At 42.8% G+C, this 26,338-nt stretch overlaps 1 protein-coding gene across 1 annotated transcript in view; it reads left to right on the plus strand.

The window, feature by feature from the left end:
• The window catches only part of pcsk6 (proprotein convertase subtilisin/kexin type 6), a 183,526-nt gene extending 161,819 nt beyond the window's left edge, over positions 1–21,707 (plus strand). Inside the window, exons 19-21 of the mRNA XM_060941090.1 lie at positions 1,047–1,176; positions 16,420–16,532; positions 21,054–21,707. Coding sequence (XP_060797073.1) covers positions 1,047–1,176; positions 16,420–16,532; positions 21,054–21,151 — 341 coding nt within the window. The 3' untranslated portion in view covers positions 21,152–21,707. The remainder of the gene's footprint in view (positions 1–1,046; positions 1,177–16,419; positions 16,533–21,053) is intronic.
• Positions 21,708–26,338: the final 4,631 nt, after the last annotated feature.

Genomic DNA, 26,338 nt, shown 5'->3' on the forward strand with positions numbered 1-26,338 from the left:
TTAGCATAACCTGCATGCCTTTGGACTGTGGGGGAAACCAGAGGAAACCCACGCAAACACAGGGAGAACATGCAAACTCCACACAGAAAGGCCCTCGCCGGCCACTGGGCTTGAACCCAGGACCTTCTTGCTGTGAGGCGACAGTGCTAACCACTACACCGTGCCGCCCAAGCTCCGACTCTCATTTGGATAAAAAAACAAAACAAAAACAACATGTTGTTTACCTGCATTTCGATTAATACATGTAACTTGTATTGTGTATTTAAGTTACCGGTATAAGATTATTTAATTTGCTTCAGAATGTGATTGTTTCAGTTCATCTGATTATTTAATTTGCCCTTTACGTTTTATCAGTGAAAATGCATGCATGTACATGTATGTTGCATAAGTTATAACACCTATCCTGTTTTAATGAGTCAACCCACAATCAATGACGTCAAATCAGTCTTAGTTGAGCAAGTCGGTAACGGTATTTCTTACTTTCACCATAAATTTTTTATTGATATGACTTTGGTCTATAGCTGTAAAACCGGTTACCGCAGTGACGCCACGCACTCAGGGCTGGCTGGCTCAGCGGGGCAGCTCGAATGCCAACTTTGCGGTCAATTTTAACTCTCAAAAATATATATTTTTATTACCATTTATGCAGCATACAAGAGTCAAAGATGGAGATACTATCCACTCAGAAATTTATTTAAAAATAAAGGTTCTGCGTATCTGCTTAAATTAGTTAAATCCAAACTCTTCCTCATATCACTGGCTAGAAATGCACAGTGTGTTAGGCTGTATATCAGATGCGTGTTTGTGATTATGTGCAATTTGGAACAAGGTTTTACTCTTGTGATTAAAGGGTTTTATGACTTTTTCTTCCTGAGAAATAAAGTGACTGGCTGATGCAGCACTAAGCTTTAAAATGAATTGGCTCCTATGTCCTCATTATGAAATTCTTTATAATGCTTTCAATGACGACATCATAAAGAGGAGATCAGGATATTAGTGGTGTTGTTATTATGTTATTGATCCCTCGCTTGTATTCTTCTGCATAGGACCGGGCATGGAGGAGTGTCTCCACTGCTCCCGTGACTTCCTGCAGGAGGAGTGGCGGTGCGTGCGGAAATGTAGCCCTGGGCACTACGAGGGTGACAGCATAGAATTCCCACAGAGGATGTGCCGCAAGTCAGTCTTGTTTATTTTTTACAGATGTGACAGTTTATAATTTGTTTTCTGATTGGGTATTATTGTAGCCTGAAACGGTCATCAGGAGTGAAACTGCCAGCTAGGATTCTGTTGAGATAACCGAAACACATCATTATTGCTAGATTGATTATTTGATTTCCAGTCAAGCCGCCTTGTTGTTTGTTTCTTTTGCAGCATAATTATGACACTGTGTTTCATCATCCATTTTTAAGAACTAGTCAGCTGTTGGGCACTATGTTTTCAACTGCTTGAAGTTTTTGTTATTAATTTAGAGCTTTTGAAGAAATGGTTTGAGAAATGAATTGTACACTATTTTACTCTCAGTGTAGTCATTCCACCAAGACAAGTCTGGTTTTGCTTCCTTTGCAGTGGAAGTCTATCATAAAACTGCATCCAGTTTCTTAGTAGTGTTACACAAATCGTCCCTTGTGGTTTAAGACACAGTATGATCTATTGTAATATATTTTTCATGACCTCAATTTAGTATTTCACGGTCACATTTTGTTGTGAGCACAATAAAATGTCAGCACACAATATAAAACAACAAAATGATAAGAAGATGCACTGATAAACGTGACAAAGACAACTAGAACTACTCATGCAGCAGTATACTGTATTATCAATATACTGTACTAGACTCCTATCAGAGGTTTATTTCAATGCTTACCATCTTCTCATTTATATATCTTATTCGTCTTTTTATTTAATTTTTTTTCTATTTTAATTCCCTCTTGATTGTATGTTACATGGTATTACAGTTGACAAAGTATGCCTGATTTTTTTTTTCAGCTTAAAAGCAAGTACTTATGTTTAAAGGTGGTGGTTTAGATGCTGCTGGAAAACTTGGTCTCAAATGCTTCAATTCTGGCATCCTCTGAGGCGTTCGGGTGATTTACATAATTTGAATGGCACACCCAGAAAATTGACTTAAGCAGGTGCTTAATCCATCTCTGAATATGCATAACTGCCTGCATAAATATTGATATAACTGTCGGACTTAAGTCAATGACCTGAATATGGCTTTATATTATCACCGGACCGTTGCAGGACTAATTTCACGAGCTAGTCATTTCTCACCGGGCCTTTATGTAGATTAGCATGTTTTCTGAGAGATACAAACCAGTTGTAACCAAAAGCTGATATAAAAGCTAATTTATATCATATTATTTTAACTAGGCTATGCCACTGAGTACCTGCTTTCTCAGTGCTGCTTTCCCCATCATAACAATCACCAGGAGCTGATTTGGAACTGAAAAGCCTACTAGCAAAGTTTGCTTTTCTTTTTCCATGTTTTCCACACCAGTCACTACTGAAACCAAGAAGATACCTGGATATAAATGCAGAAAAACTTAAATAATAAACATCCATTATCCATAGCAGGGTCGCAGGCAAGCTGGAGCCTATCCCAGCTGACTATGGGCAAGAGGCAGGGTACACCCTGGACAAGTCGCCAGGTCATCACAGGGCTGACACATAGAGACAAACAACCATTCACACCTACAGTCAGTTTAGAGCCACCAACTAGCCTAACCTGCATGTCTTTGGACTGTGGGGGGAAACCAGAGCAAAGTCCACATAGAAAGGCCCCTGTCCGCCACTGGGCTCGAACCCAGAACCTTCTTGCTGTGAGGCAACAATGCTAACCACTACACCACCGTGCCACCTAAAAAATAAACATGACTTTAGCAAACAAGTGGAATACTGGGAAAACACACACATGGTAATTAGGAAGCAAGAAACATGATCATGCAATAGCCAAGAGCATGTAATAGAAATATATACAGAACATGAATAACTAACAAGACATAGGTGAAAATGAAAACCAGTGGACTAGGAAGGGGAATGAAAATGAAAACAAAACAATAACAAAAGCACATCGAGCAAAACGTGACACACAAGCAGCAGTTACCACACTGAGCTGAGAGGGGGATAGTGACAGCACCACCTTTCTGCTTTCTCTCCATCGTTTTTTTTCCTGGTCATTTATGTGTCCACAAGCATGGTCAACCACTCACAAACAGGGTCACAAACTGAGTAGTAGCGTCCTCGTGGATCCATGATGTAAGTATGTGTCACTTGTAAAAGAACGTAGAATGGGGAAAGCAACAAAACAAATAAACAAACAAAAAAACCCAGGAAGATTCCTCAGCTTTCTGATGAGCAGTCTGCCCCTGGAACAGCTGTCTTTAATAACCAGTAATAACAACACAGACACCTTATAGGAGAAACTGAACTTAAATTTGTAAATATTTTATGTGACAGTTTTACCTAAAAACAAGGTTATGTAGATTAATGGTGTTGTTTGTGGCACGGTTATGAAGATTTGTGTATGTATTTATGGAAAAGGCTTTAGGTGAAATAGACCTATAAATTACTTGTTAATTACATTAGACTGGTGGCTCCAAGGCAATCTTAAAGAAACAAATACTGGACACCACTCATGACTGATCATGCACATTTGCAGTAAGGAGAAGCATGTTGTAGAACTTCGAGCGGGTGGGTGGAGCACAGAAGTACGGCAGGCCAGAACTGAGTTTCCAAAAACTCTTTATTTTTGCACTTTTCAGTGATTTCACAATCTCCCAGCCACACATACACGCACACACACATAAGTCGTCTGGTTGGGGAGAGAGCTCCCTTCCTCTGCTCTCTCTGTCCTTTTATAGGGCGTAGTCACTGGGGAAGACACACAAACACAGGTTAACTGACATCAGGTGCAGTGATTCTGCCACTTACCTTCCCTGACTCCGCCCTCCGTTCACAGACCGACGCTTGACCACGCCCCCGCTGCCACATATACCCCCACTGCCCGACTCAGGCCGGGCAGCCGTCCGGCCTGCAGCCGACTCCTCCCCCCCCGACGGGAGAGGAAGTCCGCCACGACCATCTGCGCCCCCGGCCTGTGGACCACCTTGAAGTTAAAGGGCTGGAGTGCCAGATACCAACGGGTGATCCGCGCGTTGGCATCCTTCATGCGGTGGAGCCACTGGAGGGGCGCGTGGTCCGAACAGAGGGTGAAAGGGCATCCCAGCAGGTAGTAGCAGAGGGCGAGGACTGCCCACTTGATGGCTAGGCACTCCTTCTCTATCGTGCTGTAGCGTCCCTCACGCACCGACAGCTTTCTGCTGATGTACAGCACTGGGCGATCCTCCACCTCCTGGGACAGAACAGCCCCCAGCCCTCTGTCCGACGCGTCCGTCTGCAACATAAAGGGGAGAGAAAAGTCAGGGGAGTGTAACAGTGTCCCCCCACACACAGTGCAGCCTTCACCTCAGAGAAAGCCCGCTGGCATTGCTCCGTCCACTGGACTGGATCTGGTGCCCCCTTTTTAGTGAGATCAGTCAGCGGGCTGGTGACATCTGAATAATTAGGTATAAACTTACGATAGTAGCCAGCCAGCCCCAGGAACTGTCTCACCCCCTTTTTGGTCTTGGGCCTCGGGCAGGCCGCAATCACTGCTGTCTTATTAATTTGGGGACGCACCTGCCCATTGCCCAAGTGGAAGCCCAGATACCGTACTACCACCCGCCCAATCGCACACTTCTTCAGGTTGGCTGTGAGACCTGCTCGCCTCAGCGACCCAAGGACGGCCCTCAGGTGTTGCAGATGCCGCGGCTAGTCATTACTATAGATTATAATGTCGTCTAAGTATGCGGCCGCATAGATGGCGTAGGGGTGGAGGACCTTGTCCATAAGCTGCTGGAACGTAGTGGGTGCCCCAAAGAGCCCAAAAGGAAGTGTGACAAATTGGTGTAAGCCAAACGGTGTGGAAAAGGCCGTTTTTTTCTTGGGATAATGGAGTCAAAGGGATCTGCCAATAACCCTTTGTCAAATCCAGTGTCGAATAAAAGCGAGTCGTGCCTAGTCGATCCAGCAACTCGTCAATACGAGGCATTGGGTACGCATCGAATTTAGACACCGTGTTGACTTTTCTATAGTCCACACAGAACCGGACCGACCTGTCAGCCTTGGGAACCAAGACCACCGGGCTGCTCCAGTCACTGTGGGACTCCTCGACAATGCCCATGTTGAGCATGGCCTCGAGTTCTTCCCGAACCAACTTTTTCTTGTGTTCGGGCAGCCTGTAAGGGCGGCTGCGCAGTACCACCCCCGGGGACGTCTCAATGTGGTGTTCTATGAGGCGGGTGCGGCCGGGCAGGGGCGAGAACACGTCCAAAAATTCGATCTGCAACTGGGCAACCTCCATGAGTTGGGTCGGGGAGAGGTGGTCTCCACAGGGGACTGGAGAGGTAAGCGATGTCAATGTTCCCTTTTGAACCTCCGGCACCAGCTCTGCCTTCTCCCGAACCAGTGCCACCAATGCCACGGGGACCTCCTTGTTCCAAAGTTTGAGCAGATTGAGGTGGTAAATCTGTAGCGCCCCACCCCTGTCCGTTCGCCTCACCTCATAGTCGACGTCCCCGACTCGCCGTGTGACCTCAAAGGGTCCTTGCCACTTGGCGATCAATTTGGAGCTCGACGTAGGCAACAGTACAAGTACTTTATCTCCCGGTGCGAACTCCCTAAGGCGCGTACCCGTCGTACAGGCGGATTTGCCATTCTTGGGCCTGCCGCAAATTCTCCTGGGTTAGGTGTGTGAGCATGTGGAGTTTTGTGCGCAGGTCGATAACATATTGAATTTCATTTTTGCTTGTTGAAGGTCCCTTCTCCCAATTTTCCCGCAGTACATCTAGGATGCCACGCGGCTTACGTCCATATAATAATTCGAATGGGGAGAACCCCGTGGAGGCTTGTGGGACCTCTCACACTGCGAATAATAGGGGTTCGAGCCATTTATCCCAATTGCGTGCGTCCTCATGTACAAATTTTTAAATTATGTTCTTGAGGGTGCGATTGAACCGTTCGACTAATCCGTCCATTTGTGGGTGATAAACGCTGGTGCGGCTCGACTTAATTCCCAGTAACCCATACAGTTCGCGCAGTGTGCGTGACATAAACGTAGTGCCTTGATCAGTCAGAATCTCTTTGGGGATTCCAACTCGGGAGATGATGTGGAAGAGTGCTTCCGCAATACTATGTGCTGAGATATTGCGGAGAGGCACTGCTTCTGGGTATCGCGTTGCGTAGTCCACCAGAACTAAAATAAAGCGATACTCTCGTGTTGACCGATCTAATGGCCCGACGAGATCCATCCCAGTTCTTTCGAATGGGGTCTCGATTAATGGCAGAGGGCGCAAAGGCGCTTTTGGAATGGTTGCTGGATTTACTAACTGGCATTTGCGGCACGCCGTACACCACCTACGGACATCGCCGCGAATCCCTGGCCAATAGAACCGGGCCATTATTCGGGCTAGTGTCTTATCCTGCCCCAAGTGTCCAGCCATGGAATTAAAGTGAGCCGCCTGGAATACCAATTTTAATGGGATTAAAAGTTGTGTTATCGGCTCCTTAGTCTGAGTGTCCTGCGTCACTCTGTATAATCTATCCTTCATAATGGAAAAATAGGGGAAGGACGGGGTGGCATTTGGCTGGAGCGTTTGACCATCGATTACTCTCACTTGGTCAAACGCATGCCGCAGAGTCTCATCTCGCGACTGTTCTAACGGGAAATCCGCGAGGGATTCCCCAAGAGAAGGAGGAGGAGCCTGCTGCTCCTCACTCTGACACGGTGATGATGTAGATGGCTCTGTGACAGCTGCTCCCGCCAATGCCACACCGGGACCTCCCCCTGCTGAACTATGGCAGGCCCCACTCTTCACTAAATGAGTCATTAGTTCCCGAAATCCCGGCCAGTCAGTCCCCAAAATTATCGAGTGGGTAAGGCGAGGATTAACCGCCGCCTTTACACTAAATTTCTCCCCTCGAAATAGAATGCGGACCAACACTAAAGGGTAGTTGTGAACATCCCCGTGCACACACAACACCTTCACCAATTGTGCTCTCCTCAATGCCTCGTCTTGCACCAGGCTTTGGTGGATTGAGGTCTGATTACAGCCGGAATCCACCAAAGCCTGATACGTATCCCCTTGGACACTCACCGGTATGCAATATGCTCCGGCCCGATCGAGGGCGGTCCCTGGCGCATCGGGGATCCGGACCACCGCGCCCACCTTCATTACCGAGCACTGATGTTCGAGGTGCCCCGGCTCCCCGCAGCGCCAGTAAACCGGCCCGAACTCTCTCTCTGCACCAGTGTTCTGGGGCTCACTCACCTGAGGGGGGGAGAGACAGACATGGAAGTGGGACATAGGAGGGCACCGCGGGTGCGGCGGGCCAGCTGGGGTGGAGCTGGCCCCTGCCTCCACGGTGAGGGAACGGGGTGAGGACGAGGAACAGAAGGGGAGGGGGAGAGAGGAGAAGTGGAGATCTGCTGTCCTGCTGTTGGAACAGCCGCCAAATGGTCCTCCACCAACTCGATGGCCTGATCCAGTAACGCCAGGCGATGGCACTGGACCTACTCTGCGGTCCCTTCGGGTAGTCGGGCGATGAACTGCTCCAGTACCACCAGATCGACGATTCCCTCGGCGTCGCGGTTGTCAGCCCTCAGCCATCGCCAGCAGGGGTCCCGGAGTTGCTGGCCAAATGCGAACGGCCGGCCGACCTCCTCTAAGCACAGAGCGTGGAAGTGCTGGTGTTGTTGTTCTGGGGTGCGCCCCATACGCTGGAGGATGGCCCGGCGCAGATTTGCGTAGACCAGCCGGCTGTCAGCGGAGAGCTGTAGCGCGGCCAGCTGCGCCTCGCCCGTTAGCAGGGGGAGGAGGCACGCCGCGCGCTGTTCCACCGGCCAGCCCCAGGCCTCTGCTGCTTGCTCGAAGAGTGCGAGGAAGGCCTCAGGGTCGTCGTGCAGGCCCATCTTCGTTAGGGTGAGGTGGGGAGGGCCCGTGGAGGTGGTGGACCCCGCCGACGCGAGGAGGTGCCAGAACGCCTGACGATCTTCCTGTTGCGCCAGCACCAGGGCCTCGAACCTTTGCTCTTGCTCCTTTCGGAGGGCGACCAGCGCCTGGAGCTGGCTCTGTTGGGCCGTGGCAAGGGCATGGATCAGGTCCGCGAAGGGGGAGGACTCCATGGGGCTGTTCTCCTCTGTGCTCCATCCCCGGGTTTCGGCACCACTGTAGAACTTCGAGCAGGTGGGTGGAGCACAGAAGTACGGCAGGCTAGAACTGAGTTTCCAAAAACTCTTTATTTTTGCACTTTTCAGGTATTTCACAATCTCCCAGCCACACATACACGTACACACACATAAGTCGTCTGGTTGGGGAGAGAGCTCCCTTCCTCTGCTCTCTCCTTTTATAGGGCGCGGTCACTGGGGAAGACACACAAACACAGGTTAACTGACATCAGGTGCAGTGATTCCGCCACTTACCTTCCCTGACTCTGCCCTCCGTTCACAGACCGACGCTTGACCACACCCCCGCTGCCACACGTGTGTACAATTGTTTTACTCTGATCTTTTCCTTTAAACCCAGTGAAAGCTAGTAATGTTTTTTTATATCATTTTAAGCATTTTAGGAATATGCTCTGTTGATGTCATCTTCTGCACACTCCTGTGGGAATCTCCTATGGATGAGTCAACAGAGTCATTACACACCATGTCCCTTCGCTTGTTTACGATCATGTCAGTACATGACAAGTAGTTGAACAAAAATCAAATCAATGTTTATGTGTTTTACGTTTAGGGCCAGATTTCCTAAGCAGGGCAAATTAGTGTGTGGCCGCAATTTAAAACTAAATAAATGAATAAGCAAGCAGCGATGGGAGTGGCCGGTTCTGCAAGTGATCTGTTAACAATATGCAAATTAATGAACACAGATGCAGTCGGTTTGGTTTAATAATGATCAGTCCAATCTACTAAGAGCAGCACAAATTAGCATAGGGTTGCAAACAGGTACAGAATAACATCCCTTGACAATTGATATGTTCTCATAATGTCTTCCATACCAAATAAATTAACATAAATGGAGAAAATTCTCTCCCTTCTACCACATGCTTTCTCACACACAGTGAGACATTTCTGACCATGCACTGGGACTTTCACAAGCACATAAATTATATTTTGAAGAGAAAACGTTAATCTGATCTAACAAAATCTATTCTCTGCACGCTCAGCTCTGCCTGCACGCTCACTCAACGTCTGCACTGACAGACACTTGCTCACAGTCTCTGTCGTGCTCTCTCAACATCTCAACTATCACAGCCATGTCAAGCACAAAATTAAGACAAGACTTTTTTTGCCATGAAATAATGCGGCAATTAGCAGTAAACTGACTACTGCAACCCTTAATAAATCATGTTGCGTGGTTAATTATTCTCCCCCATATTTTGCAGTCAGAAAAGGAACCTCCTACAAACAGATACGCAATGACGGAAAATAACTTTGTGCCTTTCCATTGTTAACTTTAGTAAATCTCAACTGTAGTCTTTTAACACCAAAAGAGGTTTTGCGCTGGCACAGATTGCTAGTAAATCTGGCCCTTACTATATTAGCCTTGGTCCATACATTATGCATAATGGAATCAGCAGTTTCTGTTTGGTTGTTTTTTTTTTTTTCTTATTTTGTTCAGTCATTGATTCATCCTCAGTAACTGCTTTATCCTGGTCAAGGTCATGGTGGATCATCCATGGTCTATCCCAGGAATACTGGGAATGAGGCAGGAGTATAGTGTACACCGAATGGGATGCCAGTCCATCACAGGGCACTGTGCACACACATTCACACACTCATTCACATCTAGGGGCAATTTAGAGTCCCCTGAATCCACCTAATTGCCTGTCTTTGAAAGTGGGAGGAAACAGGAGAACCTGAGGTAAACCCACATGGAGAACTTAAGCTTCAAGACCTGGAAAAAGCTCTCCGGCTAAGGTGCTTAACGTGGTACGGCCACGTACAGAGAAGCAATGGGTGGACGGAACAGATTTTGGATTTCCAAGTTAGAGGAAATAAGAAGAGGGGTAGACCCCGTAAGACCTGGGGTGAGCATGTGACAAAGGATCTCAAAGTGTCAGGTCTCAGAGCTGTTGATGCTAAGGAGCGACAAGTATGGAAGAGGGCGTTACGTCGCCATGTAACGTCAGACCCGCTAGGAAGTGGAAAATGTGACGTTAAACCAGATAGTGAGTGAGTGAGTGAGTGAGTGAGTGAGTGAGTGAGAACATGCACCAGAACCCCATACAGACAGAAACCCAAGTGCAGTGAGGGTACAACACTGACTACTGCGTCTTTTTTTTTTCTCAACAAATCGTGAATTAGAGATTTGTGAGCAGCTGTAGCAAATCGCTTGCTCCTCACCTTCTGCAGAAAGGTTGAATTTACAGCACTATCACCATGTTTCATACGTCTGTAATGAGTCACTATAGGGTCAGCCAGAACTGGAGATACTCTGGCTTATAGATCAAGAAGCTGTTGCTTTATGAAAGATGTTTAAAGCAAATAGAGGCTTTCAAAGAAGGTCATAGATGGTGAATGAATTCTCTTCTGGAGGAATGAAAAGGTTGTGCAGGAAGGTGAATTCTCTGTGTGTGTGTGTGTGTGTGTGTGTGTGTGTGTGTGTGTGTGTGTGTGTGTGTGTGTGTGTGTGAGAAAGAGAGAGAGACTGCCGGAAGTAGGGGTGACAAAATCAGACAGCTGTAAATATAAAGAATAAAGGGCACAAGTTAAAACCATGTGCCACTGCAAGAGGTGTGACTGTTCCTCAGCGTCATGAGGAAAAAGCATTTGTCACTGTACACAATTATTGCCCCCCTTTGTAAAGATTAGTAAAAAGGGTTTGAAAAAAAAATCCACCTTTTGGTGAAGTCGTTTCATCTCACACTGAAAAAAAATGAGAAAAAACCAACCTTATTTGAAATAAATTTATTCAGAGAAAAACAAATCTCTCATCAAGAAAGTTATTTTCTAAAAAAACACGTGTCACTGTTACTGAAACCCTGCATTTAATACTTTGTACAACCTCCTTTTCCCAGTAAAACAGCACTGAGTCTCTCCTATAACATTTTATAAGGTTGGAGATACAGAGCAGGGCGTCTGAGACCATTCCTCTTTACACAATCTCTCCAGATCATCCAGGGTCCGAGGCCCTCTCTTGTGCCCTCTGCTCTTCAGCTCGCCCAACAGGTTTTCACTGTGGGACTGAGATGGCCAGGGCAGAAGCTTGATTCTGTGGTCAGCGAACCATTTTTGTGTTGATTTGGACATATGCTTCGGCTCACTGTCCTGCTGGAAGATCCAGTGACAACCCAGTTTTAGTTTCCTGGCAGAGGCAGCCAGATTTTGATTTAAAATGTCCCGGTATTTCATGGAATCCATGATGCCATGTACCCTAACAAGGTTTCCAGGGCCTTTGGAGTAAAAACAGCCCCAAAACATCACAGAACTTCCAGCATATTTTACAGTTGGGATTGGGTTCTTTTCATTATAGCCATCCTTCTTTTTACACCAAACCCACCTTGAGTGTTTATTGCCAAAAAGCTCCATTTTTGTTACATTAGATCATAGAACACAGTTCCAGTCAAAGTTATAGTAGTGTTTCCCAAACTTCAGGTGCTTATGTTAGGGTTACCTGACAGAAAAGGCTTTTTTTCTGGCATACCTTCCAAATAACCTTTTGGCATGGAGGTAGAGTCTGATGGTGGTTTTGTATACTTGGAAACCCCAAGATTGTACTTTTTCTTGTAATTCATCGACAGGGATCCTTGGGGATTTTTCGCCTCTCTTACCCTCCTCCTCACTGTACATGGAGCAGAATAAACTTGTGTCCTCTTCCAGACAAGTCTGTAACAGTTCCAGTTGATGTCCACTTTTTTATTATTGCCCTAACAGTGGAAATGGACATTTTCAGGCGAGTTGCTATTTTTTATAACCATTCCCTGACTTATGAAGGTCAACACACTTGTCTCTCATTTGGTTTGTGTGTTCTCTTATCTTTCCCATGTTGATGAATGACTAAGGGAATTTGGCCTCTGTGTCACCACATATTTGTACCCCAGTTAATCAGGAAGTCATGGATTACAGCTTGAATGTTCCTACACACTCCAATCAATTCAAAAATGTTCAGTTACATTGTGTTCACTCCAGGGGCACCAATAATAGTAGCACATGTGTTTTTGTTCAAAATAATTATTTCTTGAGGAGGGATTTGTTTTTCTTTGAATGCATTTTTCAATTTATTTCAATTAAAGGTTGGATGTTTCTCATTTTTTCAGTGTGAGATGAAGCTACTTCACCAAAACGTGGATTTTTTTTTTCTAACCCTTTTTACTAGTCTTTACAAGCAGTGCCAATAATCATGGAGGGCACTGTATATGCCAAAGTCATTTATGGGAGGTTTTATTTCCAGCGGCTGCTCCACTGATCAATAGGAAGTACGAGGCTCTCTGGAGTTCAGACCCTACAAATGAAGCTGGAACACTAGAGGAACATGGAACAATTATATGACCTGTCCTAGTCAGGCATGTAACGATATGTTGTGTGACAATAAATCACAATATAAATTTATGATGATTCAAGTCAATTAAATAAAAAAATGAATCACGATTATTATCAGGCTGCATAATCTCTTAGTTTCTCCTTGCTGTAATTGCATTGTTTAGACAGCAGAGGGCACAATAGAGAGTTCCTCTCGAAGTTTCTTCCTCATGTCGTCTGAGGGAGTTTTTCCTTGCCACCATTGCCACAGGCTTGCTCATTGGGGATAAATTAGGGATTAAAATTAGCTCATGTTTAAAGTCTTTAATTTTCTGTAAAGCTGCTTTGCGACAATGTCTGTTGTTAAAAGCGCTATACAAATAAATTTGACTTGACAGTAGTATACCGTAACAGAATGCATGTGATTTCATCTAGGCGGAAGTAACACAGCTCTAATGCAGCAAAAACACAAAAAAGCAGATCTAAGCTGGGATAGAGCTGTTATGCCACTGACTGTACAAATAGATTTAACAAGAAATCAGAGCTCTCTTTTTACAGACTGCTGAAAGCTGAAGAGAAGAGAAGCAAATGGAGGTTGTATTTAACGCTTATTCTCCAAAGACGAAGTGAATATCGGTGAATAATAACCGAGACTTCACTGAGCCTGAGGTGGATAAATTGTTTTAGTATAAATACGGAGGTGATTATTTTAAAAACTTTTTTTAAAATCAAATTTTAAAAAATCATTTATTTCAAACACCAAAAGCAGCATGCAAATGTAATAACGGCGCGACACAGACTTGTGTCACATATCTATGCCGAGTCATAAAATACATTGTTTTGAGATAAAATAAATCACAATTCCACTTTACCTTTGAATAGTTTTAGACCAAACTTCATAGCATCGTTAGTGTTTTAGGAGCAGAATTTTCTTTCCTAATTTGTAATTCTTCCTCACTTACGGTGACGAAGCGATTGGCCACCATTTTGCCAAGTCGCTCGAGGTGATTATCGAGAAATAGTCCGAATTTCTCAACCAAATAGGTGCGCAAGATTTCCTATAATCACCTCCATATTTATACTAAAAAAGTTTATTAAGAAAAAGCCTATTTGTTATTAACTTTTTTCATTTTTAATAAAAGGAATATTTTAGTTAATAGGCTATTATATTTTACTCAGACCTTTACAAATGTGAGCAAATAAGTGTTCTTGATTATTAAGAAAATGAAACAAGAGTTGTTTTTTTAATTGAATAAAAGGAATATTTAAGTAGATAAAGAATAGGAAAATAAATATTGCATTTTTTTTGGTAACAAAATTTTCTTCATTTAATATTTTTTCAAGAACATCATGGGAAAATCGAATCATGAATCCAGTACCGTCAACTGAATCGAATCTTTACATGCCTAGTCCTAGCTTATCTGCCGCACATATATTTTTGACTCTAAATGTAGTGATTTTATTGCTAAAATGCGACTAAATTAAAAATAATTTAATGTGAGTCAGGTGTATCCTAATAATCGCTGCTTTTTGAATTATGTGCCTTCTCAGTGTAGGCGTGCGCTTGTAAATGAACTCTATTAGAAGAACTGAGCCTTGTTATAATTGTTTACACATTTTACATATAGGACAAGGTGTTTATTTTTAAGTCAGAAGTGTGCCCCTGAAATATTTTATGACAGTTCCAAATGCTTATCCATGGGCAGTTACACATACAGTATACATTATAAATAACAAATAGCATTGTTTTGTGCAGTAATTGTGATATGATGATATTTATTATACAGTAGGTCAACAGCAAATGAATACTTCCTTTACTTTGTTTAATCACATTTTATTGGTTACTAGTTGATATGATAAGCAATAGGATTAACCAACCAGAATAATGCTTCCCCCCCCCAAGAGATTTATGGTATCTCTGGTTTTATGGTAAGATAAGATGTAATTTCCCCCTGTATTACACACATTGTTTGTTTGTTTGTTTGTTTGTTTCCTGGTTTTTTTCCCATTAATTTTAATTTCCCCCATTCATCTCCAATTTAGTATTGGTTAATTCCCACCCACCCACCAGCACTCTTCTATCATCCTGTCCAAAATCTAACAACCAGGAAGGGTGAAGGCTTTCATGTGCTTCCTCCATGTAGAACTATCCAACTGCATCATGCAGCACCACAGGGCAGCATAAACCACTCAGAGGAATGTGTTATTTGTCCTCTTCCACATACATGAGCTCACATATGGCTTGTGTCATTGTGATTGACAGGGAAGGGAGCAGAGCCAGTTATGCACGCTTGAGCACTTTTTACATAGATATTTCATAATATTGTTGTAAAGAAGGCATCTCAATAATCTGGCTTTAGTGATTTACAGTGAAGCAAATAAAGCTGCACCAGTGTGTGTTTTTACATCGCGAGCCAACGTTCTGAAACCAGAGGCGTGATGTGTCATAACAGAGTGTTGGCGTCAAGAGTGATGTATCTACACCTCGGAAATATGAATATTCAGAGCATACCGGCGTTGCTTTAAAAACAGCAGCAGGTGAACCGAGTGTTGAGGTGCTTTTGTTACCCGTGCACATTTATACCACTCTTCAAAACACAAGCAAAGTTGCTGAGCATCATATGCAACATGTAATTACTTCTGTAAAATAATTCATGCTTAAGGGAAATAACACCATCAATGTATATCACATGCTTGTGTCCTTTAAAGCACAAACCAGCCAGATTTTCAGGGGGGAAAAAAGGTCACAGAAAACTGCGCTTGAAAATGAGAGAGAGAGAATCAGAGAGAGAGGTAACGAAGACGAGAGGAGTGGAGAGACTCGTGCAGGCAACGTTTGTGTGATCAGAAATATGTTGAAGAGAAGTAGGAAGCAATTGAGGCACAAAGGCTCGCAGACCTTAGATGCCATAGACAAAGATGTTTGGATAGCACTGGTCTCAGAAAGTAGAATGTCAATGTCAAAAAATGTCACCAAACCTTTCTGGCTGTCCCTTTTACATAGACGTCGATTCCGGCTCTGTTATTACCAATCGTTCCGGCTTCGAGGCAGAATGCGCGTGCGCGCACACACACACACACACACCTCGTTCCACATTTGAAGCGTGAGGCGGAATAAAGATGTAAGCTTCCTGCCTTGAACAGGCTGTGTAAACGGGGTCTTGGACTCCCAGCCACAGTTAGTTATTTTAATCATTTAAAGTGGAACTGTTATAATTTTTTTTACGTCTATTATCATTATTATTCATGCCTCATAGATCATGCCTTAAATAATTAATTGACAAATTCTGAATATCATTAAGCTGTCAAGTAATCTCAGCAAAAGGCCACGCACAGAATGTTTAATGGGAATCCACAATGCACACATGGAACGATCCAGTGGGGAACAAATCGCATGATGTTTGCATAGAGTTATCTGGTTCATACTAGAAATATTTGTGTTTTGGATGAAGTATTCCATTGAATATTGATTCTGCAAACCTTCTTCTTGCCTCACACTGCCAAATTCAACTCAACATTTTCAATCCCATAAGCTCAATCTCATCATACGATTTCCCTCTTTTCTGGCTTTATATCTGAGCATGTGAGAATGCATGCGTGAGAATAAGTGGGGCAGCCAGAAGGGTTCATTGTGTCAGCGTCAGCCGGCCAAAGCCCTCATACATATTAATATCATCATGCTCCAAATTTATTGCCTTGCTTCATTCATCCATAAAAATAAGAAGTTAAAGTTTCTCACTTTGATTTAGAAAAAAAACATGACTTTTTTTTTGTCTAGGCATAAGTAAAAAAAAAAAAATACAATGAATCGGGAAATGTTTTTATTGCATTCATGCGTGTGTGCATCTTGTGTTTTGCAGATGTGAGGAGAACTGTCTAAGCTGCCAAGGGCCTGGAACAAGCTGTACTCAGTGCAGAGATGGATACAACCTGGTCAGCGGTACCTGCATAATCAACGCCACCTGTAACAATAGTAAGCACAAAAGATTCAGCAGGGCTTGAAAATTTTGCAAAACCACATTGCTTGGTTGATATGTTTCACTTGCACTGTGGGACACAATGCCTCTGGCACTCCTTGCACCTCTAAAAAAAAAAGTCCTCACTCTCAAGATTCTGCTTTTATAGAGGGAAAGGACACACAGTGGGAAGGCTGCTACTGACGCTGCCATGTCCTTAGGCAGTTTATTGGGTTTTATTGGTCACTTCCAGTTGATATGGGCTCAGTGTGCGCTATATGAATCCAATTGTAAAATAGAATATAGAATTTATAAAATGCATTTTTCACATATATTAGATATTACAGAACAGTGAAATTCTTTTTCCACATATTCCAGCTTGTGAATAAGCTGGGGTCAGAGTATAGGGCCAGCCATGATATAGTGTCCCTGGGACACAGAGGGTTAAGTACCTTGCTAAAGGGGGCCCAACAGTGGTAGCTTGGCAGTGCCGGAGCTTGAACTCCCCCACCATTAACCACTGAGCCATCACTGCCACATTACTGTGTTACTGTATTGAGTTTGTCAGGCCTGAGCTAATATTATTTATCTCATCTCATCTCATTATCTCTAGCCGCTTTATCCTGTTCTACAGGGTCGCAGACAAGCTGGAGCCTATCCCAGCTGACTACGGGCGAAAGGCGGGATACACCCTGGACAAGTCGCCAGGTCATCACAGGGCTAATATTATATATATATATATATATATATATATATATATATATATATATATATATATATATATATACACACACACACACACACACACACACACACATATATATATATATATATATATATATATATATATATATATATATATATATATATATATATACACACACACACATACACATATATATATATATATATATATATATATATATATATATATATATATATATAAATAAAATTTACCAGCTGGGAGGTCCATATCATGAAATACTGTGACCGAGGTCTTGAAAATACTGACCGAGGCCTTTGGGCCGAGGTCAGTATTTTCAAGGCCGAGGTGACGGTATTTCACGATGCGGACCAGCTTTAAGCTGGTAAATTTTATTTTTATATATATATATATATATATATATATATATATATATATATATATATATATATATATATATGTATGTGTGTATATATATATATATATATATATATATATATTTTTTTTTTTTTTTTTTTTTTTTTCTTTACCAAATTCTAACAAAATGAGAGCGCCCGAAAGGGAAACCATATTTAGAACAAATCTGCTACAAGCTCGTCAGAAACACGCCCTGGCTGCTTGTGGACAGTTTCCCTTCACGAAAACCTCGACCAGCTGCCGTTTACGGGCCACAAGGGCTTCTCTTGACTTGTTGAACTCCGGGTCCGTGAAGATATTTAGTTTTGAGCCGGACTGATTCAGATAGCGCTGGATACTTCTCTGGAAAGACATGAGCGAGGACGGCTCGTACACATCGCCATTTTTCTTTGTTGTGGACATAAAAAATTTGCACAGCAACATGTTTAGTTCTTCGCCAGGTGTGTCTTCCACCTTTCGACCTTCATTTAGGTTTCAACAGAACTTCCCAAAGACATTGAGGTCGTAGGTCGTCTTTTTTGTTGTATTTTCTGCCTTTTGCTCCTCAGTAAACTGCTGGATTTGCTCAGGGTTAGCAACAGTTACAGGTTTTCAGCTTTCTACTGAAATGTTTTCTTTTATTTCGTCTTCATCAGGGTAGTAAACTCACTTTCGCTGTGAACACTGTCATTATCGCTATCCATGCTATAAAATTAATGCTATTATACTGAGAAATGCGAAAATAAATGTTGACAAAAAATTGCTACTATGTTTGTTGTTGTTGTGAACGAGTGAGTCGCCAAAGATCCATAACCGGGGTCCGGATCGTAGGATTCCGGACCGCTCGCGAACCAATCATAGCGCACGATTTAATGGAAACCGGACTGCGAAAAAAATTAAAGTCTATGTGTATATATCTGCAAAGACATCTTTATATAATAATTTTTAAGACTGAAATCTTGCCATTCGCCGTATGTGTAATCTGTAGTTTGATGAATCATTACAGGTATGTTAATACTGGAGTAGAACACTATAGTAAAATTGTTTAGTAACAACGCATTTTTATTATTAGACTGAATTCCTGTAAATTACCTGGTACTATAGAAATGATAACTGTTATCTGAAAATAATCCACACCAGGGTGGGGTTGCATCTCGCCATCTGGAGTGTGTTATTAGATTTGCCAACAATTACTTACTTACTTAACTTAGTATTGCCAACAATTACAATGTTTAATTTATTAATGAACGATACATCACACATTTTAACAGTTTATACCATAGTACGATTTAAGGTGGTGGAACGTCCATGAAACATTCCCTGACTGACATCATCTTTTCTGTTTTTCTCACAAAAAAATGCAGCTTGTCATTTTACCAAGAAACTATAAAGTGTAAACTCCTCTGCCCTAAAGACTTTCTCATGCTGAGAAACTTTGCAAAGCACCATATTACAAAGCAATGGGACTCGAGACCCCTTAGATAAAATGCTAAATAAATTCCTCCTCACAGAATACTTCTGCACATCAATGATTTTTGTTATTAATTTTAGATTATGTGGAGCGTCTCCCATACAAGTCCCTGTGTATGAGCTGTTACTACAAGTAATAATGTGTTAGAATGAATATAATGTAAACCTATTGTTCGTTACAGCTGGAACTACTGTCCGAGCTGTGTCGTTATACAGCGATAATTCTGACCAATCAGATTCAAGCATTCAGCCATGGCGTGGTACAGTATAAAGCTGTCATTTGAATTACAGCCAGAACTGCTGGATCGATGCTGCTATAGAAATTTCTTCAGACTTAAAGCTTCTGACCACTCAGAGCTGAGGATTCAGCATCACTGTAGTATAACATGGCATAACATGCTACTTGCTAGAAGCAAGAAAATAGTCCATTGCTTTGCAAATTAAAAGTTATGCATAGAGTTTAAAAATCATACATATGTGTTCAATTATATGTGCTAGTCATGATGTTTTGCATATTTGCACTCACTAGAACGTTACATTATTTTCAGCACTGAGCAATGCTGTGCATATTAAAGTTGGAGTTTACACAAGTTGCAATAATGGCCGTAGGGAGAAGTTGTTTACCAATTGTGTAAGAAAGAATTTTACCGGCACAGAGCACGGCTTCAGCACAGGAGAGCTGCAGTGTCATGCCGGGCTTTGACACTTCATTTTTACAGCTTTGTTTTTGCGGCTTCTTTACCCGAGAGCTTTTAGAGGCCACTCGAGTTTTAAATCGTCTCTAACAAAGCTAGTTGCAGACGGCTCGACTATGGCCCACTGGGGCTTTGTCTCTTAAGACTTATTCGTTAGAAAGGGAGAGAAGGAGAAAATAAAGTGCAGTAACATAGATAGATACAGGCAGGCAGAAAAGCAAACTAGAAGAGAAGAGATAAAGGAAAAAGAGAATTTATTGGAGAGGGAACGGAATGTAAATGTATGACAGAGAGAGACAGAGAGCAACAACAAGTGAGAGGCTGGGAAGGACCAAGGGACTTGGATAAGAGGGGATTTAGGGTATAAGAGGTTGTGAATAGGCACTAGAGCAGGGTGTCAACAATGCTGCTTTGAGAGGACTCTATCCCACATTAACCCCAAAATCTCTTTTATCCAGACTTGCAAAACGCAGAACTGGGCTGACCAGGCCAGGCAAGAAAGTGGGGAGACAGAAAAGGCGTGGGCATGAGAGAAACTGGCATTTGTGGATGTTTTAACTGGCATTTGTGGATGTAACTCTGTATTGTAGTATTTGACAAAGGTTTGCCAAAGTAATCCCAAGACCATGTGGATGAATGATGATTCTTGATGGAGTGCCATCTGAGGGATCGGAGATCACGGGTGTTCAGCTTAGGCTTGCGCCCTTGCCGTTTGTGCACAGAAATCCGGAGCCCATGTGGTTATATTTTCTCATGCGTTTGTTGACAAACTGGAGATCCTCAGCCCATCTTTGCTCCTCAAAGACTAGGCCTTTCCTGGACACTGATTTTGTACCGAATCACAATTACAATCTTCTGTTGACATCACCTGTTTCAAGTCACATCATTATTTAATTGTTTTACCTCATTAGTAGCCCTAAATCTTTGGAATGTGTTGCAGGAATAGGTGTATATTAACAAATGAAATAAAGTTGACCAGACAAAACATGACACATATTGGGTTCATACTGTCTGCAATGAAATATAAGTCAAAGTAAATGTAGAAATCACTGTTTTCTTTTCTTTTCTTTTTTTAATTTGCATTTTCCGTATTGTTCCAACTTTTTCTGATTTCTGGTTGTAATGACTGCTAATGAACACTTCCCATAGTAGAGTTAGATTGGAAAGTTGGAATTGCAGTTAGTATGAGGAGGTTATATCATTCCTTGTCTGAACTGAAGGAGTGGTCTAACACACTCTTTCTCTCTCTCTGGCTCTGTTTTGCTGCCTGTAAGCGGATGAGGTGTTCTGCGACATGGTGAAGTCCAACCGACTGTGTGAGAAGAAACTCTTCCGCCAGTTCTGCTGCAGAACCTGTTTGATGAGAGGATGAAAGAATAAAGAGAGAGCGTGAAGGAGAGAGGGACAGGTCACTTCTTTTAAAATGTGTTATCTGATGTACATTTTTAATCCAGTTATAGCTGTGGACTCAAACCCAACAAACTCCCCATTTCAATAAAACTCTGAAAGGGTGCTATTTGATTGCCAGAAGTTGTTGTTTGTTTGTTTGTTTGTTTGTTTGTTTGTTTGTTTTTAACAGCTGTCTGTTTTATAAGCTGCATATAGTACATGTATAAAACTGTTTATTTTTTATTCTAATATGATATTACGGAATATACTGCAACGGGATGTTGTGTGTGATTATCAAGAATAAGCTGAAGGGGCCGCATCCTCAGTAACTTGATTTCTAGCACTGAGCTGAATTGATGAACATGATGCCAGATTAATTGTTTTAAATTTCAATAAGTGAAGAACCTCTTAAACACATTCAGCAGCATCATTTATCAAGATGAATTAATACCCCAGTGAAGGTATTGTACATACTGGAGTGTGACTGTAACGTTTAAACTATTTGCTTATGTAAGAGTGGCAGAATAAACTAAATGATTTGTCGCCACCAGAAAGAGATTCCGTCTAATACATCTTTTCTTCTCTATAAACCCTGTGCCCGAGCTTGAGAAATGCATCACTCTCTCAGTGACCTTTGGGAACAAGAATTTGGATCTGGATTTTCGCTGGTAAATTGCTGGCTCTTGGAAGTTTGTTATTGCCAAACATCGAGATCATGAACTTTTCAAGCATGCTATTTGAGCAATGTGCCCTGAATGAATGACTGTCTTTTGTCACAGATGAGGTTGCATACATGACTTGACAGACTGGATGTTGAACCATAAGGATGACTTCTTTATTTATCTTGTTGCTTATTTCCCACACTTGGATATCCTTAGTGGTCAATGTTTTGGAGCTAATGTGGGGTTTATGGATAGGCTCCGCAGTCATCTATTACTAGATTCATCCGGAATAACAGCAGGACACAGGAGATATTTTGATGCAAGCTGAAGTGAGTTTCATGAAATCGTGGAACAAAACACACACGCATATGCGGTTTGGCAGCTGTTCTTGTCTTAATCACAGCCTACTCCAGACTCCAGGACCCTCAATACAGGAACCGAGTTTATCATGTGGCACTGTGTTGGTGTTATTCCACAGCCTGCCAGACCAGTGATTCACTGCATAAAAGATTATTCGGACATTATCACACGTTTCTCCATCAGGCCAATGACAACAACGGTTTCAAATGAAATCTGAAAGCTATAGTTTCACTTCCATGTTGACGTTAAATAAATAATAATATTATAATAGCCACAAGGTATGTGTTCTTAAGCTGACCACTGATTGACTGACTGATAAATGATTTTTAATGCATAAAATCATGCAGATACAGGTCAAGAGCTTCAGTTAATGTTCATATCAAACATCAGAATGGGGGAAAAAATGCGATCTCGGTGACTTTGACCGTGGCATGGCTGTTGGTGCCAGACAGGATGGTTTGAATATTTCAGAAACTGCTGATCTCCTGGAAATTTCACACAAAACAGTCCAGAGTTGACACAGAAACGCAAAAAACATGCAGTGAGTGGCAGCTCTGTGCACACATTTCCTTGTTAATGAAAGAGGTCAGAGGAGAATGGAGGAAGGCTATGGTAAACTAAAATAAGTACTCTTTACAACCATGGTGAACAGAATGGCATCTCAGAATGCACAACATGTCAAACCTTGATGTGGATGGACTAGAACAGCAGAAGAGCATGCACATCAGGTCCCACTCCTGTCAGCCAAGAACTTGAATCCGAGGCTATTGCGGGCAGAGGTTCACCGAAACCAGACCGCTAAAGATCGGGGAATGTCTTCTGATGAACCTTGTGTCAATACTTCAGCCTGGCAGAGGTGGTGTGAGAAGAAGAAGAAAAAACCTTTATTTGTCACATGCACACTTCAAGCACAGCGAAATTCATCCTCTGCATTTAACCCATCTGAAGCAGTGAACACACACACCCAGAGCAGTGGGCAGCCACACCAGAGCACCTGGGGAGCAGTCAGGGGTCAGGTACCTTGCTCAAGGGCACCTCAGCCCAAGGCCGCCCCACGTCAACTTAACTGCATGTCTTTGGATTGTGGGGGAAACCAGAGCACCCGGAGGAAACCCACACAGACAGCATGCAAACTCCACACAGAAAGGCCGTTGCCGGCCGCTGGATTCAAACCCAGGACCTTCTTGCTGTGAGGCGACCGTGCTAACCACTACACCACCGTAAGGAATGTTGTACTGGCACACATTGGGCCCCTTAATACAAATCAAGTATCATTTGAAAGCCACAGCCTATGAGTATTTGTGCTGAGTACCTGCTTCTCTTTAAGGAAACGATTTACCCACTTTATAGTGGCTACTTCCAGCCTGGGGTGGCACGGTGGTGTAGTGGTTAGCGCTGTCGCCTCACAGCAAGAAGGTCCGGGTTCGAGCCCCGTGGCCGGCGAGGGCCTTTCTGTGCGGAGTTTGCATGTTTTCCCCGTGTCCGCGTGGGTTTCCTCCGGGTGCTCCGGTTTCCCCCACAGTCCAAAGACATGCAGGTTAGGTTAACTGGTGACTCTAAATTGACCGTAGGTGTGAATGTGAGTGTGAATGGTTGTCTGTGTCTATGTGTCAGCCCTGTGATGACCTGGCGACTTGTCCAGGGTGTACCCCGCCTTTCGCCCGTAGTCAACTGGGATAGGCTCCAGCTTGCCTGCGACCCTGTAGAACAGGATAAAGCGGCTAGAGATAATGAGATGAGATGAGATGAGATGAGACTTCCAGCCTGATAATACGCCATGTATCAAAACACAGGTCATCTCAAACTGGCCTTATGAACATGACAGTTCAGTGTACTTCAGTGGCCAGATCTGAATCCAGTAGATCACTTGGGGGGAAGCCATGGCCTAATGGTTAGAGAAGCAGCTTTGGGACCAAAAGGGTGCCAGTTCAATTCCCTGGACCAGCAGGAATGGCTGAAGTGCCTTTGAGCAAGGCAGCTAACCCCGAGCTGCTCCCCAGGCTGCTCTGGGTGTGTTGTGCGTCGCTCTGGATAAGAGCGTCTGCTAAATGCCTGTAATGTAATGGTAGAAAGGGAGATTCTCAGCATGAATCTGCAGCTGACAACAGCAGAAATTTACGTGATTCAATCATGTCAACATCGACCAGAATCCCAACAGATATTATTCCAACATCTTGCGGAATCCCATGCCATGTTCTGAGAACAAAATGGGTCCGACCCTGTATTAGTATGATATTCCTAAAATGTAGCCAGAGACTGTATGTTTTAGTCATGTTACATTTACCATATAGTACATCTCATATTAATGTATTTAACCTTAATTAATATATTCATTCATCTTCAATAATCAATTTATCCTGGTCAGGGTTGTAGTAGATCCCAGCCAGGAATACTCCCTATATGGGACACCAATCCTGGAAAAAGATGCTTGTTGTAAATGTGTTCATTAGACTGTGGTACTATTGCCCACATGCTCCTCCACTTGGTCAGTTTTATAACTACAGAACACTTTTTGCACACTGTGACCATCATTCATTTTATTTGCAACTTTCTTTCAGTACAAAATCTGGTCTGCTTTAGCTTTGTATGCCAAGACTAAGTTATCTGTTAGTCATTTGTCATGGTCCCATCCCTCCTTTTATCAAATATATCATGTGATCTGCCTTGTTCATGAACTCTCTGGTGTTACTTAAAGACTCGTTAGCTTAGATGGCTAGCCAAGAAGAATCATTCTTCATATAAAATTTGTAAGGTGAAGTAAACAGGTCACCTTCGATAGGAAGAACAATTGAAAACTGTTCGTACTTCTGAGATACAAACCTGCCCTGTGTGGAAGACAGCATGAGAACAGCTGTGTTATATAATGTTCAAAGTTTTCCATCTGTCCTCAGGATATTCTGTTCACCAACCAAAATGTGGACAGAATTGTAGCTCAGTTGAAAAATCTTCTAAAAAAGAAAATGACCTGTTGACGTCATGAAAGAAAAACAATATTTTGAGATCTTAAACTGCGATACAAGGTAAGGCAGTTACAAAAGCAATTATGAAGTTTTAATTTGCCCTTGCTCTATATGTCATTTGTGGAATACAAGTCTACGTGAAGAAGTGGGAAGCGCATTGATGAATCTATTCAAGTGGAGAAAAGCTGTCTGATTAGCACAGAAAAGGTAACTTGCTAATGACTGCAATCAAGACTTAATTATGCTATTCGTCACATAGGTAGTCTGTCGCATCTCTCCAAGTGATGCTATGCTTAGCTGTACAGCTCAACAAGACATGACGGGTTCAGTCAGAATCTAAAAAAGCAAAAGAATTAGGTGACACTTCCAAAACAGAATTTATCTGATCTAGTTAAGAACAGTAACAAGCTGCAGTTTCCCTGTGTTTCATTACTGGGGCTCAATTATATAGATCTTTTAGCAAAGTTGTGTGTAAATATTTGTGTAAAACTAAACTAAACTAAAACTTTCTGCCAGATTTACAAAATTTTTGGAAACATCCATCTATCCATTTTTGTTAATCCATCCATCCATCATCCGTAGTCACCAGTTAACCTAACCTGCATGTCTTTGGACTGTGGGGGAAACCGGAGCACCCGGAGGAAACCCATTCAGACACGGGGAGAACATGCAAACTCCACACAGAAAGGCCCTCGGCGGCCCCGGGGCTTGAACCCAGAACCTTCTTGCTGTGAGGTGACAGTGCTAACCACTACACCACCGTGCCGCCCGGACTGGATGAGAGAAGCCATTAAGAAAATACAAATGTGGACAAAACTTGGACATAAACAGAAATGACACAGGATCATTTTGCACGATGAATTAGGCTATGTTCAGACTGTCAGTCCAAATCCAATTTATGCGCATATCCGATTGGAATATGTTCATATGTAGCGAGACCGAACAGCCGAAAATCACAAGATCCAATTTTTTAAATTCCATTTCAACCCACATTTGTATGTGGTTTGAAATACGATTCAAAGTTCATTTTTGCAAATAATAGGTTGTTTAGGTCTGACTGCTTCGATAGGTGTCGGCTCAGGTGTAGTTGTATTTTATGTGTGTAACTTTTGATGCCACATTTACATCACACTTACAGGAAACATGCTAGTTTGGTGGTGCACGAAATAAAGCAGAGCAGGCCAGCCT

The sequence above is a fragment of the Neoarius graeffei genome, chromosome 15, assembly GCF_027579695.1.
Source record: "Neoarius graeffei isolate fNeoGra1 chromosome 15, fNeoGra1.pri, whole genome shotgun sequence".
NCBI classification, from domain to species: Eukaryota; Metazoa; Chordata; class Actinopteri; order Siluriformes; family Ariidae; genus Neoarius; species Neoarius graeffei.